The sequence below is a fragment of the Bombus affinis genome, chromosome 4 (assembly GCF_024516045.1).
Source record: "Bombus affinis isolate iyBomAffi1 chromosome 4, iyBomAffi1.2, whole genome shotgun sequence".
Lineage (NCBI taxonomy): Eukaryota > Metazoa > Arthropoda > Insecta > Hymenoptera > Apidae > Bombus > Bombus affinis.
The window spans coordinates 12,738,973-12,761,432 of record NC_066347.1 but is presented as its reverse complement, the minus strand read 5'-3'; the positions used below and the strand labels follow the sequence as shown (position 1 = coordinate 12,761,432).

General features: G+C 41.7%; 1 protein-coding gene and 1 long non-coding RNA gene across 4 annotated transcripts in view; one reads left to right on the top strand and one right to left on the bottom strand.

Annotated features, from left to right (window-relative positions):
- Positions 1-20,389, bottom strand: part of LOC126915074 (protein O-mannosyl-transferase TMTC1-like) — a 269,186-nt gene extending 248,797 nt beyond the window's left edge. For 2 of the 3 annotated variants that reach the window (XM_050719427.1, XM_050719429.1), the window contains exon 1: positions 17,809-20,388. In XM_050719427.1, coding sequence (XP_050575384.1) covers positions 17,809-18,122 — 314 coding nt within the window. In that variant the 5' untranslated portion in view covers positions 18,123-20,388. Of the gene's footprint in view, positions 1-17,808 lie in introns of all 3 variants that reach the window. The other variant, XM_050719431.1, reaches the window with a different exon arrangement.
- The window catches only part of LOC126915177 (uncharacterized), a 114,151-nt gene that overhangs the window by 79,991 nt on the left and 11,700 nt on the right, over positions 1-22,460 (top strand). The gene's annotated exons all lie outside the window — the stretch shown is intronic.

Sequence of the window (22,460 nt, the reverse complement as noted above, 5' to 3'; positions counted from 1 at the left end):
GAACCACGCTTAAACAAAACGATATTAAACGTTCACAGATGCGTCACTCAGAATAGTAGCGGTGTACCTACAGTTTTATTAAAAACGATACCATACCGCGTACATCTTCGAGACAGTTTTAAGGAATTAGTATAAACACGTAAAAAATAGCGATAAAGCTACATTTTCAAGTACATTTCCATCACTTTCACCGCTTTGTTACTCGACGAATATTACAAATTTGTATCGAAATCCACTCATTGGCACTCGCTTCACGACAAGTGAAAACCACCACGTTTCGCTAAAACTACCGAGAAAAATCCTTGTATACGATATGTATACGAATCGAAACGAGAGGCTGGTAATTCGAAGTGCCTCGGGCGACGAGAGAAAATAAGAGAGGGAGCGGATCGCACAATAGACGCGTCACGCCCAATTATCCGAGCAGGATGTTTGCCGGCGACACGTTCAACGATTAGCCCGCAATAATTAAACGCTGATAATCAGCGTTTCTGCGAGGAGACGGAGTGTGGTCGGGGATTAGAGAATCATGGGGGATAGAAATGGGAGAGAGAGACACTTAATCGTTAATTAATTCGCTTGACGTCGGGGTGACGTTAGCTCGACGCATAGAAGCCGGATGAAAATTATGCGTGGTCGTGCGACGACGCGACGAGGCAATAAAGTGCTCAACCAGCGAGCACCGCCTATCGTGAATATCGGTGGCCGCGCTGGGAAAGTGTTCTTTAATGCATGTGCACGATCGAGCGAGGCAAGTTTACAGCGCTGGTTCACGGCACGCTTCGACCACGCGAGCCACGAAACCCGCCGTCCTTTCCTCCTGGTGAAACAGACCGGGTCGCACGGTGAGACCGGCAGCACGCGAGGCGCGTGATCCACCGTCGGACTCTACGGATCCGAGGAATCGAACGACACGTCCGCCTGATAACGAATCGCCGCCACCTTCCTACCATTCGCGCAATTATTCAATGAAAACGGAGCCGAGATAGACTCGGCGAAGTCACGATTCCAACCATACCATCTCGCCAATGCCTGAAAATTTCATGGATACATTCCTTTCAGGGCTTGCTCCGGCAACGAGAGGTATAAATTCGTACGCTCGTTCGGGATAATTCGTCTCCGAAGACGATGCTGCGATCTCTCGTGTACTATGTAAGGTAGAAAGGGTCTCGGGTATTTTTAAAACTTTTTTCATCGGAACTTAGCCTGAGTCACGTGTCAGGATACTGGAAATAAGATGTTGTTATTGGATTATTTGTTTCTTACTTGGGATAATGGATAAAAATGCAAGCGTAAGTTTATATTACCGAGGAGATGATATTATTGTTTTCGAGCTTGATAAATGGTCACGATGACGTAACTTGCTGCTTTACACAACATTTTTGCCATTGTTATTCTAGGTATCGGATGCATCGCTCGAGGTTATGAAAACCTGTGTTGGTAGAGTATACGGTTATAACTTAGTTGACTAATAAAAATAAACGGGTTGTACTTTTAGAGATTGAAGTACTCGATCCAACGTTACACGGGTGACCACTTTGCGTGGTAGTCGATCGCCGATAATCGCATACTCTATCAGAATTCTTACCGGTGTCGACAAAAAAGTACCTTCTTAGAAAAAGAATGATCGACCAAAGAAAGGCCGAGAAAAAGAATGTGGCTGAACGTAAAAATAAATCAACGAAATAAGTATGAAATTAAGTACGTTTTGAAAAAGCAGGAAAAATAAGAAACGTATATACTCATCGTTCGAGCGTACCATTATTATAACTATGTCAAATAATTACTGTAAGTTACGTCGGACGTATAAGTAAAAAACATGCCATGCACGTAACATATCGATGAGCGTGTGTCGAAACTCTCGCTCGAAGGCTAAAAAAGTTTGTAGACGAATGACGTCGACGGTATTTCGGAAAGGTGACGTGTCCAACGTTCTTCGACATTTACCGAATTTTTGTCCTATTTTCGCTAGTCCTTCGCGCATTTTCAAACGAGCGTAACCTCGACTCGGAGAGCTTTCAGATTAGCAGCACCGAGAACTCTCGTGGAAACTCTCGTTTCAAGTATGTCGTAATACGATAGGACGATCACACATTCGAGAATACTCGCGATAATCGCAACAGGATCGCCGGAATATACGATCCTCCTGGTCGCTCTACTTAAGAGAATTGCTTGTAAGCTTCTTTCGGATGAAATCGTTCAATGACAAAATACCGGATTAAAAGAGCACGTTACTAGCGATGATAAAAAATAAGCGAGAAAATAAAAGAACGCGTACGAAGAATTTGTTAAGTAGAAACTCCAAGCCGATTGATATTTATAAGACACACCCCCGTTTGAAATATAATTATGAAAAACTCATTTCTCGATTTTCTTGGAATCTAGCATTGAGAGATATGCTTCTTGTATTCTTGGACATCGTAGATTTTTATTTCGATCAATAATCTCAAACTGAATTAAATTAAAGTATAACTTTTTGTGTTTGCCACTAGAAATAAAGACACGGACCAAGTATAGAATACTTATCTAAATTATAAATTATAAGTTGCGAAATAAAATAAATTCGAGAAACCACTACGTTGGAAAAGTATATATTATTAACTAACAGTATAAGCAAATAAAAGTATGGTATTGAAAAGCTCAGTCAAAAGTTCGGCCAGTCCAACTCAAAGGTTCGCGATCCCAGGCAGAAGAAGCTTGCAAGTTTTTATTTCGAGTAATAATTACGAAGCAAATGAAGTTATATTTGGTACAAGGATTTCTTCCATTTATATTCTCCTCATTGTACCTATATGAACATAATCGTGTAACAAAATTTCGTTTTATCACAGGATAATCATTGAATTATTATCTCACGAAACGTACAGCAATACAATATCTCTCTATTAAACGGGGAATTAACGCATTACATTTAACAGCTCTTTCTCACCTCAACCTATTCCCTTTTGTCCATTTCTCGAACATTTACATAGAATCGGCCGGCGCGGCGTTCTTCGAATCGCTGCAGGCGATCTAAACGCGTCGCGAAAAGCGCAAAACGTGTTGTAATTGGGGAGAGACGGGCTCGATCGAGTGTTTATACGAATGAAAAGAACGTTAAAAACGCATTTCAGCGCGGCTTAAAATCGATACTCTCCTCGGTTATGCCGGCTGAATGCTGAATTAGTCCGAACGAAAATAAACGCACAGCGTGCAACGCGCGGTAAACGCGTTTCGGCCGGGGCTTTGTTGTTTTAGCAAGCTTTTCGACGAAGGCCAAATGAATTTTCGTATTATTCGCGACGCATACCGATAAGTCCATCCGACTTTCCAGGTATTTAAAAATACGCACCGATCAACAGCGGATAGGGAAGAGAAACGACGATCATTCGATTGAACGAACCATCGCGATGTGTTTTAATATCGCGATTGTGAAATTGCCAACTCGATGGATCGGACAATTTTAACGCCGAAACAAATTCCTTCGAACGTTCCCATTTATTGGAAATTAATTATCATCCATCGAAATCGCGATTTCCGTAAAGATGCTTTCGTCTGATTTAATCGTTGCTGTGTCAGAGAGATAAAACAGGATTACCGATCGAAAATGAATTAAGTTTGCCAAGTCGACGTTCTATCGACTCGGTCATGCTGTTTTCAGTTTGTCGCAGCATCAGCACTGTTGCAGTATCAGCACGACGAGCAAACAGTATCGGAAACATCCCTTGATCTTAGCTTATCTCACTCGAACAATCACAAAGACGACAAATTCAAAATTCCACTACCAAATTTCAAATACCCTAAATTCGAGAAAATTGAATCAACGTAACGAATATTCAGACAACGACGATTCAGAAACTTAGCGAATGTCGTACAAATATTTCAACGCGCCTACAATTCGCACGACAAAGCACGCGTTATCGCGCGTTCCGAACTGCAAAAATACACCTTCCGGTCGAGAAGATGCTTCGATTCTGTTACGTTGATAGATTGCGCGAGATCACTGCCAGTCATTCCAGGGAGACAACTAGGAGTTTTCTGCGTTTTTAGTCGCAGCACGATGAATATTCAGATAGCCGGAGGGTATCCAGAAAGTTTACCCTCTCGGTGAATTCGTATGGCCAAACTTTCCACGGCATCGATATTCTGTTGCGGTAAATGCAGTCGACCCATTCGCCGACGACTGTATTTGCATCTAGTGGCATTTACGATTGCGAGAGCAAAAGCTCACGGTCGAAAATATATTTACGACGAAAAGGCGGTGGTTTCTCTGTCATTGTCGCGCCAGCCATTCCGGATCGATCATTTCTTGCTACTTTCTCGTAAAATTGCATACCTGTGAGATGCCTGATCATTCGGCGTTTCAAAGCTTATTATACCATTCGTGAAAACGTTACACTCGTTCGTTCCAATAGAAAGAGTCTGACAACGTGATCGAACGAAGTCTTAGTCGTAATTTTGCTTCGTAGTTCGCTTGAACTTTGAAAATGTAGTTGAGTAAAATTGGAAATTGTAAAAATAATTATAAAACTGATGTTGCACTTTTGTAGGTAAATACTTGTGCTAATTACACATGCTGTTGCAAATGTAAAAAATATATATTATTACTTGAGAACGATACAAGTAAATTTATTTATAAATGTACAGAAATTTTCTTCTCTTATTTGCAATAAAACTTTATGACTATATATTTATCTTTCTATTGTATTAATTTCTTGGCAAATTTGTGACAATTTAACGCTACCTTTGCCTTGCTATTTGAACATTCTTGATCTTCTAAAAGACTTCTTAATCTATCTAAATTCGTATTTGTGAATTTATTTCCATTTCTTCGGCATTTTCGACTCAAGCTACTTCGCTTTTGATAGTAATTAACGTTCCACTACGTCCGAAATGATATAACTTTGTTAAAAATTTGTCAAGCGATTAACTTTTTACTAACCGTGGTAGAAAAATATATTTGTTCGCTATTCTTGACAAACTTTGAATACGACTCATTTAGGAAGATGATATAATTGCGAAGAGTACAGAAGCATCGCGTTCGAGAAGGAGAAATCTATTAAAATGTAGAAGCGCACACGAACGGAGAATAAAAATTGGTTCGGGAATTTTCCACGTTGCCGTGCATTAATCATTTATCGAAATACGCAGAGGACAAACTTTTTCAATACCGCGCTCGTTTCAATGGCACAATAATATCGTTCCATCTGTCCAGACTCCTTAAGAGCGGCAGTTTCTCCTTTCCTTCGACCTTATCCTTCTCCACTCTTTTCTTTCGCTTTTCCTCCTCTTCTTTTCTCACGGATTTACGGGGTTTTCGCCCGCCCGGTTATTACATACCCCGTGGCAAAGTTCACGAATCCAATAAACGGCTGGATACAGCTCTTCGAGCTGTATCCGGAAGCTCGCTCCGGATTCCTCGTCACGATCAACGCCGAAAGAACGGTCCTCGCGTAATGGTACCTTCTTGTCGACGTTCGGACGAGGAATTTCTTTTCTTACTGTCGACACTGTGTGTCCTCGAGACGTCGAAACAAAGACGTACTACGGAAAATACCGAAACCAGGAGGTTCGGAAGGTCGATAAGAGAACCGCAGAGTTCTTTGTCACAGTAGCTCGTGAAACTATAGAAAATCGTACATTGCGCGTGTTGTATAAAATATTTGGAAATTTCATTGGTACTGTAACGAGACACTGCTATTACGATTATATTGCCAGAATCTGAAACCAACGATAAATAAGCAGTTGCAAAAATTTCAATAAGTCAGGAAAAATAATAACGATAAGTTTGCATTTCGCGATTGATAGTATCAAAGATATAGGTTTTACGGAATATCACGTCTCGGTACATAATCGCAATCACAATTTTCAACTAGTCATCGGTAACGGTCGATATTGGAAGTTACAGCGGTGTCTGGAAGTACAGTGCGAAAACCTCGACGTCAGTAGAATAGCGAGCGCATGATCAGACATCAAGTGATGCATGATCGGTTAGAGCGGAGAGCGATTAAAACGGCAGTCTATTCTATGCTCGTGAAAGGTTTGCTACGAGTGTTCCAATACCCTCGTAGGTTATCGTATACGAAACGAAGGACGGGTGGAACGAGTAAGAACAGCGAGAAGAAGTCGCTGAATGATACGCAGTTGTATCGCTAAGAAATTCATCCAGTTTCTTTTCCTTTTCCGTCTTTGGAGTTTTTGCCAATTTTGAAAACTCTACGAGTACGAGCGCGAGATAACGTCGTAACGGAACTTCGTCACGGGATTGATAACGCGTTCGTTAGATTTTCGTTTCGAACCGGCATTCCCTCTTTTATCAGCGTGTCCCGTTCTCCTCGTTCCGGTTACGATCCTTTGAAAATTCTATCCTCGCTATTGCGGCCGAATCTAAACCGCAATTCGATTGCCGGTAACGTACAGAATTCGCACCGCAACTCGATTCCACCAACACTAGTTTTCTACGTTACATATTCCGCGGACGTTTAATCAATGCCCGGTGTCCTGTGTAAACGCGTTAAAGGGAGAATGATCGTTGTTGTGGCGCATTGACAGGGGTGGGATGAACGAGCACCTCGATCGGATCGTTGGCATTTCAAGCCGGAATTTTTTGTGTTTCGCGAATTTTACCGATGATTGAATTATCCAGATATTTCATCGATTCTTTCGCGCTAATTTTGCAACTAGCGTAACGATTATACTCGGTTCTGATTGATTTATCTCGAATCGTTGAAGTCTATAGTAAAGGAAACGTATATATCGTATATAATTGGAATTAAGAAATATAATAATTTTATGTTTCGTCCAATTTCCCTTAACCGCATAAATATCCGGAGTTTAACGATGAATTACTTGGACACAAGGCTACGGATAATAGAAACTGTACGATATTGGAATCCCGCTTTATTTGTCCCTCCATCGCTGCTCGCGCGAAACGCGTAGTGATCGGAACCTGATCGACCACCAGTCGATTCTAAAACGACTAGCAAAGTGTTAAAACGCTTAAATGATTTTGAACGAACGAAGCGCCAAAGAAAACGGGGAATCCACGATAATCGGTGGATTCATCGCACAAACGAATGACATATCAGATCAAGTGGATCGTGACGTAATGGAATTCGAGGGAACGTACGTGGCAAGCTGTATAATGCGATATCGCACGTCTGAATTAGGATCCGCAACGTAATCATTCATGCGTGTCAGTAACGCCGTGAAACGAGATTCCGCTCGGTGCGTCGGGTCAAGTAATTTAATAATAATTATTCCCTCGCATATGCACGCATCCGAGCGCTACAGCGCATCGTTGCTCGCGACTTTGCTCATAAATCATCATAGAACTACCCTGAAAAATCCTCGACTATCGTGAATCATGATCCAAACGCCTTGGGCGATGAAATATTTTCGATGCCTAAGCTTTGCTATTTTGTAACACGCGACGCCTAATCGATATCCGAATATGCTATACGAATTGGTGGCAAACGAACTTTGAGGTCGAGAACTTGATTTTAAGGCCATAGACAAAGATGACTTTGATTCCAAATGAAGTCTGGTATGGGAAGGTCCCTGACGTCGACTAAACCTTAAGATCGAGAGGTTACCGATGTCAAGTGAACCGCTGGACCAAGAAATCCTTGTCGTCAAAAGAACCTAAAGGCTCAAAGCTGAATGGTATCAGAAGGGAAGCGCTCAAGTGTTTCGAACGAGGAAATCGTCTAGGCGAATACGGTACTTATCGCCGAGTAAATGCTACGAAACATTCGAATCGCTTTCTTTAACCAAATCGTGCGTTATTCTTCAAAGGTCTACGTATATGGCAAACACATTTTACGATCGATAATATTTTTCAAGTAGAAACCAACATTTGCTTGAAATTCACTCGGTAGAATATTCTATCCAGTTTTTCGCAACTGCAGCTCGCCTTTCATGGATAAACTCGTTCGCTGACGGTAGCTGAAGAGACACGTAACCCGGCTAACTTGCAAATTCTTTTGAACGGAAGCCGCCCTCTCAGCTCGACAGTCCCATGGTGTGTCTTATCTCTTTTGGCGATTGACTGCGTCGTGACTGCTTGGCGAACGAAGCTCACGCTATCTTGCAGCGTGCGCTACGTGCTCTTCAGGTGAAAAGAGATCGATAAAAGTGATCATTTACCAGAGTTCGTTTCCACGCTGAGCTTTTTCAGTGACATCGCGCGAACCTCCCGGAAGCTTCCGCTCTCTACCCCTGACTGCCATGCTCGCGTCGCATACGAGTCACCCTTTGCCCATTCCCTCCCCTTCCCTATGCTCTATACACACGGTAGATCGACCAGAAGGATTCGTATATACGCGGGAAAGCGAACCGCAACTGCCAACTTCGCCTCGTTACTCCTATGTTTGCCACGGTCTCTGCCAGTGATAACGAGATAAAGCCGTTCTACCCTGCATCGACTAACAGCAAGGCGTTTCTGCGTGACTGTTTTGAAAATCCGACGACTGTCCTTTCTCTCTGTTGACGTTAACTGCTGAAGATCGCATAACCAACCGTTCCCAGCCATTTTCCAACGTATAATCGAACCGAGTGAAACAAAAGTCGCGAAATAACAGCGAGACCGAACTCCGTGCTGTTTGAGAAATACGATACACCTGACTGATTTCAAATATCGATCCATTACGTGGTTGGTTTTTCGTTGTTTCTTTCCTATTGTTTTGCGATCGCAAGATGGATAATAATTTTATAAAAGAGAACGCGGGATTTGCAGTTCTTTGAATTCATATAATCGGGTTTGTTAATTTCGTTGATCGGACATGATAACGATATCACAAGAAATTGCGTAATTCTATACCGTTTATCGATCAATATAGATACGTGAAGAAGTCCAAGTATTTGTACAGATACTAGTCATTTTTATCATAATTTTGTAGTTTATGTTACTTTGTTATATCTGCGTATATAACAACAAATTGGTATATTTACGCTTGAGATTTTTATGCAAAATTATGCGATACTATGAAAGGGTGTAGTCTCACCGCTGGCAAACATTGTTGCGCGGGACTGGAGGCCACAGGAGACTAAAGAGGCGTGAAAGCGCGAATAGTCAGCAATACGTACATCTACCTGCCGACTTCTGCATTGCGGCTTTTTAATCGCACAGTTGCTGTGCTCTCTGCTACTAGGAATCAAACATAATTCTCTGAGAATCTAATATATCTAATCAGATTAATCTGTCTCACTTTGTGAATTGTACAATTACTGGAAAATAAAATTGGAAAAAGACTGCGGATTAAATAGAACTTAAGTAGAACATTTGTAGGTCTTTGAATAAGAAATTTAATAACCTGTTCTTACATAATAATACCCATAATTCACCTCTTATACGTAACCTTTGAATTTTAATCCTCGTGAAGATTCTGAATTATCATCAAGCATTTTATGTAAAATTAAAAACCTACACATTAAGGAACTCAAAGGGATCACACCTGTCACAATTGTTATCCTGCCGAATTCCCTTTTATCTTGCTTGCGCGTTTACTATTTTGTACTACGTTAAAAAAATCCCATATGAAAGGAAATTTAATTTCTTTATATAACTAATTAATAATTCTTATACCAATCGTCTGAGCACTGCTCTATTCTGTTTTATATTTCAACGTTTATTGACGTTAGTTAACGGTATATCTTCCTCTTAAGTTTTTAATTTCAATTTAAACCAGTTTTACATCGATATTCTACGAATACTACCAAAGCACAGTTTCAAAATTCATGGGTCCATCTTTTGATATTCTTGGATATTCTTAGTAACTCAATTAACGTGGATAATGCAAAGCAGGAAAGGAACCTGTTAACAACCTCTGGTTTTCTTTAAAACAAACATCTCGACGAACAAAACAGCTACATGTAACAAGCACTTTACACGTTCTTTCGCGATCAAAGTAAGAACCCGTAAGAAGTAATCGACGATCCATTAGGAAGGGAAACTTGCTTTTCCAGCGATAATTCGTCACGCGGACTCCTAATGAAAACCGTCTCTCCTTCAGAAACGGATAAAGACCGGCACAAAAGAGCGCACAGCCGCGCGCAGCGAATAAAAGCTTTGTGGCGCTAACTTCGCTGGGATAAAACTCACCGCCGACAATTTTTATTCTGGCCGACACGCGCGAAACTGGCTTTCTGTCTCTCTCTCTCTCTCTCTCTCTCTCTCTCCTTATCCTCTCGACGTATGATGAAACAAAGAAGAATCTCTCTTAGGGAACGATATAAGTTTCTACTTGCGGCAAATGTGATTATATCGATCGTCATTGTGCGAGCACAAAAAGCCGCGCGCGAATAAATGGTAGAGAACGAACGCTGCGAAAAACGCGCCCGCGGATTCGAACGGAGGAAGAATATAACCGAGCGTGAGCACTGAAAACTAGTAAAAAAAGAAAAAAAAAAAGAACGATTCGAGGCTTGTTTCCATTTTTTATTTCTTTACTTTTCCATTCTTTTCTTCATTTTCTTTAGTTGTTTTCTCTTTCCTTTCCCCTTTGCCTTCGGCTTTCTTTTTGTTTGCGCCTTTCATCGGACGAGTGTAAACATTAAAATGCAAAGGACGCTCGGTTTAAACCGAGAACGAAAGAGAAAACGAGATTTCGCGAAGCTTAATGGATCTTCGCTCTTTGCGGAAACATTTGCATTTCTTGATGGTATTTCGCATTCCTATCCTGTGTTCCTACGTGGTTCTGGTTATGAAACGGCGAAACGGTTACGGTAAATCATGTTTACCTGAAGCTTCCGTTTGTTTTTTTACTAACCACAGAATTTTTTGTGTTCTTTTGCTTATATCTTTCTTCATTTTCTTATTTGTCTTTCGGCAACGCGTAACGTTACAAAATAGTTTGTATGTTTCCAGCTAAAAAAGAAGAGAACATCGGTCTCTATGTTGCCTTCAGTCATTTGTGCGTAATTCAACTGAGCCCTTGTTACAAACATAAATGTGTTTCTCCTGTTATGTACGTAAATATAAACGTGTCTATGGTGCACTTTGCTGTAAAGTACTATTAGATTACGGTGAAACTAAATAGCTGATTTTCTTCGATGCTTTCGTGCAAAGATACGTATAGACAAACATAGATACATTCGCATGCGTTATGTCAAATCGCCTTCGGAATAAGAAGTATAATCCGTGAGAAAAACGATAAATGAGTGTTATTTATTCGACATAAAGTTTAACAGTAATTAACAGTTTAACTAGGCTTAATTTTAACTTATAAAAGTGAGAATTTCTGACGAAGCCTATAAAATTGCAGTGCAATATTTTAATGTACGTTACGTAGTATGCAAATTGTAACTAACTCTGACAAGGGAAGCACACGCGGTGTAACTCTCGGATTTTAATGAAACTTTACAGGGACATAAAAAATTAAAACTATGACTAGCCGTTACCACAGGTACTGAATATTTTATGGGATATTTGATAATAAAAGTGAGAATTTCTGTAAAGATCGTAAAGCCTGCTAATCCGTCACTCGAATTCCCAATCTCGTTCACGTAATAATTTCTTTATTTATAGATATTCTATTTCTCAAATGTTGTTCTATTTTTGCCGAAAATGAATTATATCACGGTTATACCTGAAAGAAGTAAAATTAACGTATCTGAAATTCATTTATCTTTATCGATAAGTCGTCATGAAAATCGAACTCTAGCGCCACAAACATATTTCATGTACTATAGAAATATGATTAGAAACATTACACATACATGTACCATTATGTCGATAATAATTCGTACTTTCTTTATTCAAAATATAATAATTTTCTTTTCTTCGACATGTTTGAGAGTTTCAAAGAGCTATGAAACCTTTCAAAAATTATGTCACTTAGGCGTTGGTGTTCTACCTCATAGCCCATATTCCTTAAACTAATTTATTTCCGATCGATTTTCACTTTCAACACTCACCTGACAATTTCCTTCCTCCTAAAGATTCCTTCCGTCGGGACTTTGCATTTTTATTAATTAAATAAGATTAATACCCTTAAAAACGTGCGTCAGTAATGCATCGTGAAGTACAACATCAAGGAAATTGTTTTGAATAAAAATTTGGCAAATTTTTAAAATGTAGCAAATTAATTAATTACAAATTAATTATTCTTTTAATAGAACGTTCCATTTCAAAGATATCGTGTTCTTTCAAACTAAATGGCTCAAAATTGCAGATACTTTCCGGACGAAAAATTCCTAATAATTTGTCATTTCTGCTCAAGCGACGCGGTTTGCAGATTAAAAAATAAGATTAATTAATTATTCGGATGTAAATTACTTCCTGACGATGTTCCTCGTTCCATTACCGCAAATGACTAAATAAAAGATAGCATCAACTAAAAGTTGTTGGCCAAAACGCCGTTCGATCCTATCTTCGCCGTGTTTCTTATCGGAGAATCGGGAACAATTTCCCGTTCGTTTCTATTTACGAACGCGATAATCCAGCGAACACTCGAAATCAGGAAACTTCTCGCTATTGCAAACGCGAACCTAACCGAGCTTCCTCCGCTATTTAACTACCTACATGGTGGTCAAGACTCTCGCTAGATCGTGTCTACCGTTTATTTCAGATTTCTAACACTTACACATCTCAACAAACGCATAATTTGTCGGAACTTGAATATTTATCACACCTCGAAAATTTACGTTAGATTGCGTTCACTTCGAATTCTCAAAAAGTACATAATCGTAGGTTTATTTTTAAAATTGTTGAAACTGTTACGCAACCTGAGCCTGACTTTCTTATTCTTCTTCACCGTCTGTTGAACCTTTCCCACTCTCCGTAGAAATAGCACTATAAACGTCTCTAAACTTTTTACTTTTTCTAATACTAATACATGTTTTATCTTTTTAAATTAAATTCGCTGTTACAGCCGGTACTCGGGAACCGTTTAAAATCGATTTCCCCGGAGACGGAGCCCTAGGTAAAGAAATTTCTATTATTCTCAATTTATTTTTACACGAAGATGCCCCATGCTCAATTGCGCACGTTGTGTTATAAAACATTATCGTGTGATATAGTAGAGCGTACTCGGCAAAATACGCGCAGCGTAATATTAGTAAATAGAGCTTAAATTATTAAACGAGACAACGTTGAGCAAAGATAAAAATCGCGGCAATATTTCAAGTCGATGTTTCATGAGGCTTGTACGATTTTTTTCTTTTATACGCTACCACACGCAACATATGCTACCGTAACGAAGACTAAGTGGAGGCAATTCTGGAAGCTTTGATGTTTAACGTAAACAGTATTATTAGGTTGCCATCGTCGTATCGGATCATCGTGGCTATCAACTTTATAAGAAAGAATATAACTTACAGTTAAAGTGTATAAAATGTACGAAAACTAGTTTCTCTGTTGCATCGTAGTTCTCCTTTCGTCGCTATCAAACTTATATTTATACCGTGCAGACGGTCGTCTAATCGTCGTGAACGTTTGCAAGATCAAAAATTTCGAAATAAAGCATAATTTACTCGGAAAAAGTTCCTTTTTTCTTTCGAGTAATATTCGAACACTTTCTTTGGTTATCGTACTAAATTTTATTATTAGATTGACAACTAAGTGACTGCGGAATTTGTCGATACCACTTAATGGCAAATCACTTAATAAAATGCAAGGAGAAAATTAATTGAATCGCGTAATAACGCTATGACAAGTTGAAGAATCGCCTTATTTTACCACGAAAACATACTCGTAACAATTGCTCGGCAACTGGGCTTAAGGCTTAAAACTATTTGGCGCCCACACACCGCGGAGAAGTCAATTGGACGAACGATTGCTACGTGAAACGAAGTTGGAATAGTTCGTTTCTCATGCGGAGGGATCGATTCTACCAAATCGCATGTTATCGAACCAGAGTTTAGGGGAGATATTCTCGTTTCGTTGGTCAGAAATCTGCGAAAGGTGGTTTTCATGTTCGTACGGCAAGCGTAATCGTGCAAACACGCGCGCGCCCGTGCATTACACGTAGCCGAGTTGATGACCGCTTTAGCGAGAAACGTTCGGAAACCCCTGAGATACTTTGCTGGGGGAATTGCGAGCGTGAAATGTACGGGTCAACCAGCTTGCACTCAGAATTTTCCGGATCGTCGATACGTTTTCATTTCTACAGAAATCGAAATTCTGAAAAGCAAAATATATTCTAAGCGCCGTCAAAGTTTTCTCTACAATAAAGGGATCAAAGGCATGGAGAATAACAAGGAAAAGACAGCGAATGAAACATGCATATGTATTTATGTGTACGTGTATGAATGTAGGCGAAGTTACTGGCACGCGAAGGAACTGAATTGTTTGGAATCTTTGACCCGTGTATAGCCCTACGGCTAGATCCGAAAGAGAGTAATCGACACCAGGCCCTGCGAGATATGAAAAGAGTAATTATAAACATACGCTATACTCTTTTTCTGGTTACTAGTATTTTCTGGACGCGCGTTCCAGTTGCCATGTGAACGAGCTCGTGCTTTCAGAAGCGCAAGAGTCATCAGCCGTCCGGTTTTTAGATGAACTTAAACCTTCCGAGAATGTCCGACTTTGTGGCATATTTTAAAGTTGGATTTTCTCATTTTGCTTTAATCGGGTTGGAACCGTTTCGCTGGAAATAATCCTCGTAGTTTCCTTTATCGAAGTTCCAGACTAAACGAAATAAATATCCTCGTTGTCTTTAGTTTTATTATTATATTGAGAAATATCAAACATTTCTGCCGGAGCGTGTACGTAGTACGACGTTTGTTTCGGAATTAGCTAGTTGTTAAGCAAATGATAAGATGCATCAAATACAGTAATAACTATGTTGGAAATACCAACACGGATATATAGAAACAAAGAAGAAAGTGCAACGTAGGATAATCTGTCGCTGAAACCAAAAAACCTACTACTCTCAGGGAAATTCGCCTGAAACTGAAACACCTGCTATTCACATTGCAGTTCAACGATCAAAACGTATGAAACTGAGCGATCGAAAGTACAACAGCCGTAAAGACCATGTCCCGTGACTAGCAACTGCAGAAACTCGCATTGTGCCGTAGAAAACAACGAAACTTTCTTATCTTCGGCCCTGTGTTTAACACGCCAACGTCCGAACGTCGGTAACAAAACAAAGACATCGCTAAACGAAATCCACGATAAATCTATTTGAAAAAATAATTACGGACAGAACGATTAGAAGGCACTCGTGCACACTACCTGGAAACGACGCTAGCTCCCGATCGTTAATATCCCGTAATCTCAAGACGAACGAACCGTCATCCGCCGGCAGCCGTAGTCTTCTCGTCTTAGAGCCTCCGGAATTATGGATGCGTTCCACTTCCGGCAACGCGCGAAACACGGAAGTGCAATGCCAACCCCTTCCCGCTCGTCCCGCCCCTTTTCCACCCCTAAACGTCGCCCCTCCTGCCGCGTTCATTCTAGCGGCAGAATGTACGAGGCCAGCCGTCTCTCCACGTCGAAGTTGGCAACGGCATCTGGAGCGTTAAGGCGAATGAGCGATGTGCCGGTGTCTTGCGGTATGATGGATCGCCCAATACCAGCCAATATGCAGTATTGCGCGCGGAGTGTGGCAAACTGGTATCCATGCATCAAATCGGCGCTAGGCGGAAAGCGAGCGGTCTGCTCGCGTTTACAGGATACGCTGTAACGCGCCGGTGTGCCCACCAGCTTCTCGTGATCAGGTTCTTGTCACCCATCCCGTAACCATACCGCCGCCGCAACGCGGACTATACGCGACGACCATACGGCGCTTGATCCTGCTATACCGGACACGCATCCGCAATTTTCCGTTCGCCATTCGGAACCAGCGAATCGATATACGGACACGGAACCGCTCGAGAAATTGTCCGATACAGATGTCGTCTCTATCCAGGGACGGTATCGCGACGTCTTACGAGGCGATTACGCGACTCTGTGGTTACTGGATGTTACGGTTATGGTAGCGGAAAGCGTCGTTTCGTTTCTTCCTCTGTTTGTTTCTTCACGGGTGAACGCAGGTCGTATATAGTTGAGGCGATTAATTAATCGATAAATAGTTAGGTTTTCCTTTTGCGATTTTAAAATGCGTATATATTCCCTAGGAATATAATACGTTTAGTACGATGCTTACTACTAATTATTTCGTAAGCTATGGACTGCAAATGTCTAGACAAAGGACCCTCCGACAATCCAACATATATTCCTCGACATAACCTCAACCTACAAGCTTTCATAAATAACTGGAGTACAATCTTCCTACGTAGTATTCTCATTAATCGCTGTCAGCGATAAAATCCCTTTGCTCTTCTGGAGCATCAACGAATAAGACTTGCAAGTTTTACATCTGTCGGATTCATCCTTAATGTATTTACAGAGAGAACACGACGGAATTAGCTGGACAGGCTGTATTTAATTAAAACGAAGGACGAACCGAATAAATCCAACATTGTACAACAAATTTAAATAACAGAATTAGATGACAACTTTTTCCGAAGATTACGAAATTCAAATCTCTAAAAAAACATTAAAGAATCGTTCTATTTGCGATTGTTTTGCAAAAAACTTAAAATACGCTTTAATGCATTTAAACGCGATGCATTTAAAACGCATAGGGATAACTATCCGGCTGTAGCGACCGCGAACGCAGAACTTCCTTAAAACTCGCATAAGAATGATCATCTTCTCGCGATCGCGCTTCATACCGGCTTGGCTAGCGACGAAAAAGAAATTGCAACGAAACTTACAACGTGTAATTATTCCATTCGCGATAAGCCGACGGAACGAGCACGCTCACAACGGTTTATTTTGAGTCAGCAGCTTTAATTGTGGACCAAGCGAAGTGTCTACTAATTGTAGGAATGGCGCACAGCGAATTCGTTTTAATAACACCGGCGCTGATTGCCATGCTGCTCGCGAGCCACTTGCGGAGATTTTAATCGACCTCGCGTTTCCGATCTTGCGATTACTTTTTTCTTCCTTTTTAATGGCTTTATTTCCACGAGAAAGTGCTAGCCTTTCGAAAATAGTCGGAATATTCGTCCGGAGGATAACGTGAGACTAATTATCGCGGTGACAGAAATTATGTTGTTAAGGATAGGATAAGAAACACCGACGTATAATCTAACATCTCAACGTATAATCTCCTTGGCGAGGTGAGAACGCTCGAACTTGCTTTGGGCGATCAAAGGAAAGTTAACGTATTCACGTCAACTTCGATTATGATAATTATTCGTGTGCACGTACGCTGTATCTTGATACTCGTTAAAGAGCGAGAAACAAGTTTAATGTCGCGTGTAATTGTCTGAAATTATTGCGAACGCTAGAACTATTGACAATCAAGGTATGGATTTTGTACCAAAGGAATCGAAATGTACGAACAAATTTCAAGTAAAACGTACACTGTACAAAAGAAAAGCACCGGAATCTTGGGAAATGCACCTTTGAAAATCCATAAAATTTCTATGAAAAAATACCATTTGATTATCTTCTTTTGTAGTTCTGTATGACGAGATCTTGCTTTATCGTTATTTTATCAAGAACGTCGGAACTATCGTTTAATTATATAGAATGTTCGCGCTATTAGTTCCCACTGCTTTTGTTGCAAAAATGACAGATGTACGAGGAGAATCAGAGAGAACGAAATTCCGTTATTTTTTTAGAACTAATACGAAATCGACGATTGTAGAGACGAGTTCGATAACCTATGACACGATAGAGTTCAAGGTCGCCAAAGTACAAAAATCGAGCACATATTTTGGAATTTTTACAACGCTGTGTTCGTTACGCTCGTGAAACGTTATTCATCTAATAACCATCGTGAACCACAAGGAGAAAGAAAAATTCATATTAGAAGCACTTTGACTCACCGGAACGTCAATGTCGTCAAAGGCCTGTAGCTCTTATGGCTGTTGATATCGTGCATAGGGGTCCCCCAGAAGTCGTCCTTCAAAATACTAGTCCACGGTGTTTGACCGAGCACGTCCTTGTTTCTCACCACAGCGGGTATATCGTCGTGCACGAAATCACCACCTAACGCGTTCAGGTAACAACCAACGGCAACCAAAGCGACTGTCGCGTAAATGCACCAACCGGGCGGTTCGTTTCCCTCCGAGTCGTTGCACCCGGTACGACCGGCCCTCTTGCTGTTCTGGCAACAGCAACCGTTGTTTCGTCGTCGCATGATTCACAAAACGCGAACTACACTGGTGCGCGAAACAGGCTAAACGTTCTGCCGCGATCGTCGGGAATAATCACTCTCATGGAGCCAAGTTAGCTCTCATACGCCGCTATCTACCGAGTTGATAAATCCTCGTGGAACGAATCCACCGTTCACCGTCACACGACTCGATCGCTGATCGCATCTCAAACACCTCAAACACAACGACCACGACATCGACCGGATATTTTCTCGTTTCTTTTTTTTTTTTCTTCTTCTTTTTTCGCGTAGAATCGGGGGGACACGAAAGTCGAAAACAGGGCTTTTTGTCACGACCTGTTCCTCGTGATTGTTCGTAATTAAAGCAGTAAACGTTCCATTTTAGCGAACGCCACGCGATCACGGAACGATCGATCGAGACCGACAGATAGAGCAGGCAACAGGGGTTCGAAGGTTTTATCTTTTCTGTTTTTCTAGCGAAATCCAGCAGGAAGCGGTGGCGCGCGCGATACTACCTGTCCGTGGCTCGCGTTGCACTCTTCCATTTACTTCGACTAGACTACTTTGAGCATTGGTGGGCCTCGTAGCGAGCTTGATAAATGACTGCGGAGGTTCATTATTTACCGAGCCGGCACGTCCGACGTGTCCGCTCTAAAGAGAAACGGGTTTCGCGCAAACTGATTGCTCTTCCACAGATAATAGTTCTCGCATGGTGCTCGTTCGGTCGAGATTGTCCCCGCGGGAGGGTAGTCGGTCGCGTTCTTCCCCGTGTCACCCCCTCCCCACTTGCACAGCTGTAACGATGTAACAGCTCGTTACGGTTACGGGGATCGAGTTGTCCGACGACGCGTTGCAGGACCTACGCGAACGATTCGACCGATCGGTTTTGGCGACCGGGCGAAACAGCCGGCCGATACGGGTTTCGTTCGAACCACCGTGATCACCACGATACACTACCCTTTGCACGAACAAAGAGGTCGAAACGAGCTTGCGTGCATCGGTTCCGTGGATCTCGTCCGTCGAGAAATCGTGTACAACTCGTGGCAACGAAGCGTTCTCCCCAAGTGTTTCAACCTGACCGTTTCTGCGCTAATTCTCTCACGAATATCGACGTCCAAGATCCTTCTTCACGATGCTTCGTGCATGCTGCCTGTTTCCCGTTTCCACGAGCATTCGATACTCGGTACAGGATACTTCGTACAGAGGCGCTGACGAAGCGAAAAATACTAACAGTCGACTCGTTAACTTAGCGATTTGGCTGTTTGATCCGAATCGCGATGTAGCACCACGGGAGGATATCGACGCACCGTGTCGACGAGCCGGAGAAGAATGCGCGTTCCTCCTTCTCTCGTTTCTTCCTTTTTAATTCCAGACGCATTCGTTCTCACGACCAGTCCACGATCTTATCTTCTTTTCGTTTGGACGAACGAATCTTCTAAAATTATGGAGAACCAGCGACGACACCGATAACACGCGGGTACACACCCGCGCGCGAGAGAGAGGACGGCTGTATGACCCAGATACACGCCATCGTGTCCGGGCTACTTCTATCGCCGCGACTTTCCTATGCATATAGATCTATACAAGCGGTGGTATCTGGCCGGAGGCGCGCACAACCCTCGAATTCCCTGCAGTGACGCCCCTTTTTCTTCTCCTTTCCTTCCTTTCTTCTCTTCGGTTTCACTCTTCGAGCTTTTGGATTCTTCCTCCTTTCGCACCCTTCAATTTCCACGCTTCTTCCTCCCGCGACATTTTACCCGAAGATCGACGAATCTCTGGCTGCAGCCCCGTTGCAACGTGATCCAGTTTTCAGTCTCCTCTACCCTCGATAGAACAGTACTAGAGATGCACGTTTCTTCTCGTCGAGAAACCAGTTTGACAAGCGTTACAACCGTTTAGCTCGTCCTATCTCCCCACGACACTTTTCTCTCGTGTCACGACTCCCGACAGACTTCTGTTTACACGCCTCGGAGACGACCGCGTTACACAGTTACAACAGGTTGACGCACCGTTTAAAAATGTACAAGCGCCACTCGAAAGAATTGTATAATCTTCGTGGAACCGAATACGTATAACTAGTGGTACCAGATCGTTACGTCGGTTCTCTGGTAAAAGAAATTTGTTCCGATAGGATCGAGATCGATACGAACGAACGTAACCTTAGCCCTCACGAGCGGAACCACCGAACAGGAAATGCACTCCGCGCCATCAGCGAAACAACCTCTCGGAACGAAGCGATCACGAGCGCGCGACTACCGCGTCGTTATCAAATTCGAGCGGGTCGTCGCGACGACGATAAGCGCAAGACTAAAGGACGACGGCAACCGCCCGGTTATATACCCGGCGCACTCTGACCCGCAAAGCCGCGCCCGCGCACCAGCCACCCCGGGGCATTTCCCTCCTGCGTTCCACGCTGTCTCTCTCCCTTTTCTCGGCCGCCTTCCATCGCGTGCTCGCTTTCCGCGAACCTCGTGTTTGTTTACCTGCTCGTGTGGACCAGAGTCGCTATGGGTGATCCATCGCGAGCAGTCGCGAAGAGCTGTGTCCGCTTTGCTCGTGTTTCGGCTTTGCTTTTGATTCTGCATGATGCGAAAGCGGATAGAAGATGATAGTTGTTCGAATCGAGGAAATTTTAATTTTAATCGAATTTTTTCACTGGCAAGATAATTTAACAACGATGATAACGGTAATCTGTAAATTAAATCTCTCTCAACGTTGAAACACGACGTGCGAATTTTGTAAACGATCGTTGATCTGTAGGACGATCGTTTATTTTGTATCGTAGTAACAGCGAAATAGTCTGGCAATGAGACAAACTTACGATTCATCTAATTTTTATTTATCGAATAATTTTCTCACTTTCCGTATTATTTATCAATCCATCGAGTTTATTTATCGATCGAGTAGTTTTGTAGAAAATTTGCCCACAAAACCATGATAAATATGCAAACGCTCAGTTTTATTAGACAAATTGTCGAATTACACCAGAAATGAAGGAAAAAACGTCGAGATGAATATAGATCAAGGAATTAAATCCTTCTGAAAAATTATTTCAGGAATTAAATCTTTTCAAGAAGATTATTCAAACGATCGTCTCGTTGATAACTTCAAACGGAACATATATAAAATTCAGTTATTTTTTCGCTTTCACTCTGTTCCATTTGAATTAACAGCTTGGTAGCGCTCTTTTCTTTATTCTTACATTTCTCGTCAGGACACTATATGTTATCTTCTTTGACTTTGAGTCAGGTAAATGTTTTAATTTTTTAATTTTGGTTCTACTTCTTTAACCGTATCCTTCTACTATCGTACCACTTATAGATGCATGTTACGTCATTGCGCTTTTTCCGTGGTAATACGGCACGCGTATCTGCTGTAATTACGAGTCCGAGTCCTTCGTTTATCATTTTGAATCGCATTTGAATCTCTTCGCTTCTTTATCTCTAAATTTCGTTAATAAATTTCTAATATTCGTATTATCTGATATTTCATATGAAAAAACAAACTTTTCTTCGTCTTTTATTGCATGCGAACTTCGTTATTCTCTGAAGACAAAGATACATTAAATAAAAACATATAATTGACTCGGATAAATTTCTATAAACAAAGTTGAATTTAACAATTTAGTAATTCGTTAAACACATCGCTCGCCGAATATTCGTATCTTATCGCAACTATCGCACAAACAGAGCAAACACACAAGAGACCAGCATGTAACAAATGTGCATTTCTATGCAGCTACGAGATCCAATAGATACGATGGATATGATAAAGATAGAAATAATAAAAATGACCTCTTCATGCAGATTTAAGTTGCCATCATTGAGAAAGCCAGAAAGAATGGTCAGAGCGAGTAACTGTCCTTTCATATTACCTTCCTAAATGCAGCTCGCAACTACGTAATAAAAAGAGTTGTTACCAGCATCGAAATCAAAAACAGAATTAGCCATTTACCAGGAAAGAAGAGTGGCAGTACGTAATCGTTCTTGGTTATTGCTTGCCTAAGTGCGCATCGAGGATTACGAGGGATCGAACGGATCGGTGGCACCCGCCGAACGTAATGAGAATACGAGCTCGTTATGGAAAGCGATAAAGAGCTTGTTGCGGGGGTGGCATTGCAAAGTATTACAATAGAGACGTGTTTCATCGCGGTCTATGGAACGTTCGTTTTTATGACATTCCTTGTCCATCGAGCGGATTCGTTCCGTGAAAACCACTCGCACAGCGTTCAAGTACCTAGAAATGGCAAAAGTCGAATTACGATTACTATAAACGTCGGAGGACCGTGGTCGTTACCATGGTCGACGCTGTAAAAACGATACTCGTTTGGCCAGGCATAAAGAAGAAACGTGGGAAACGTCG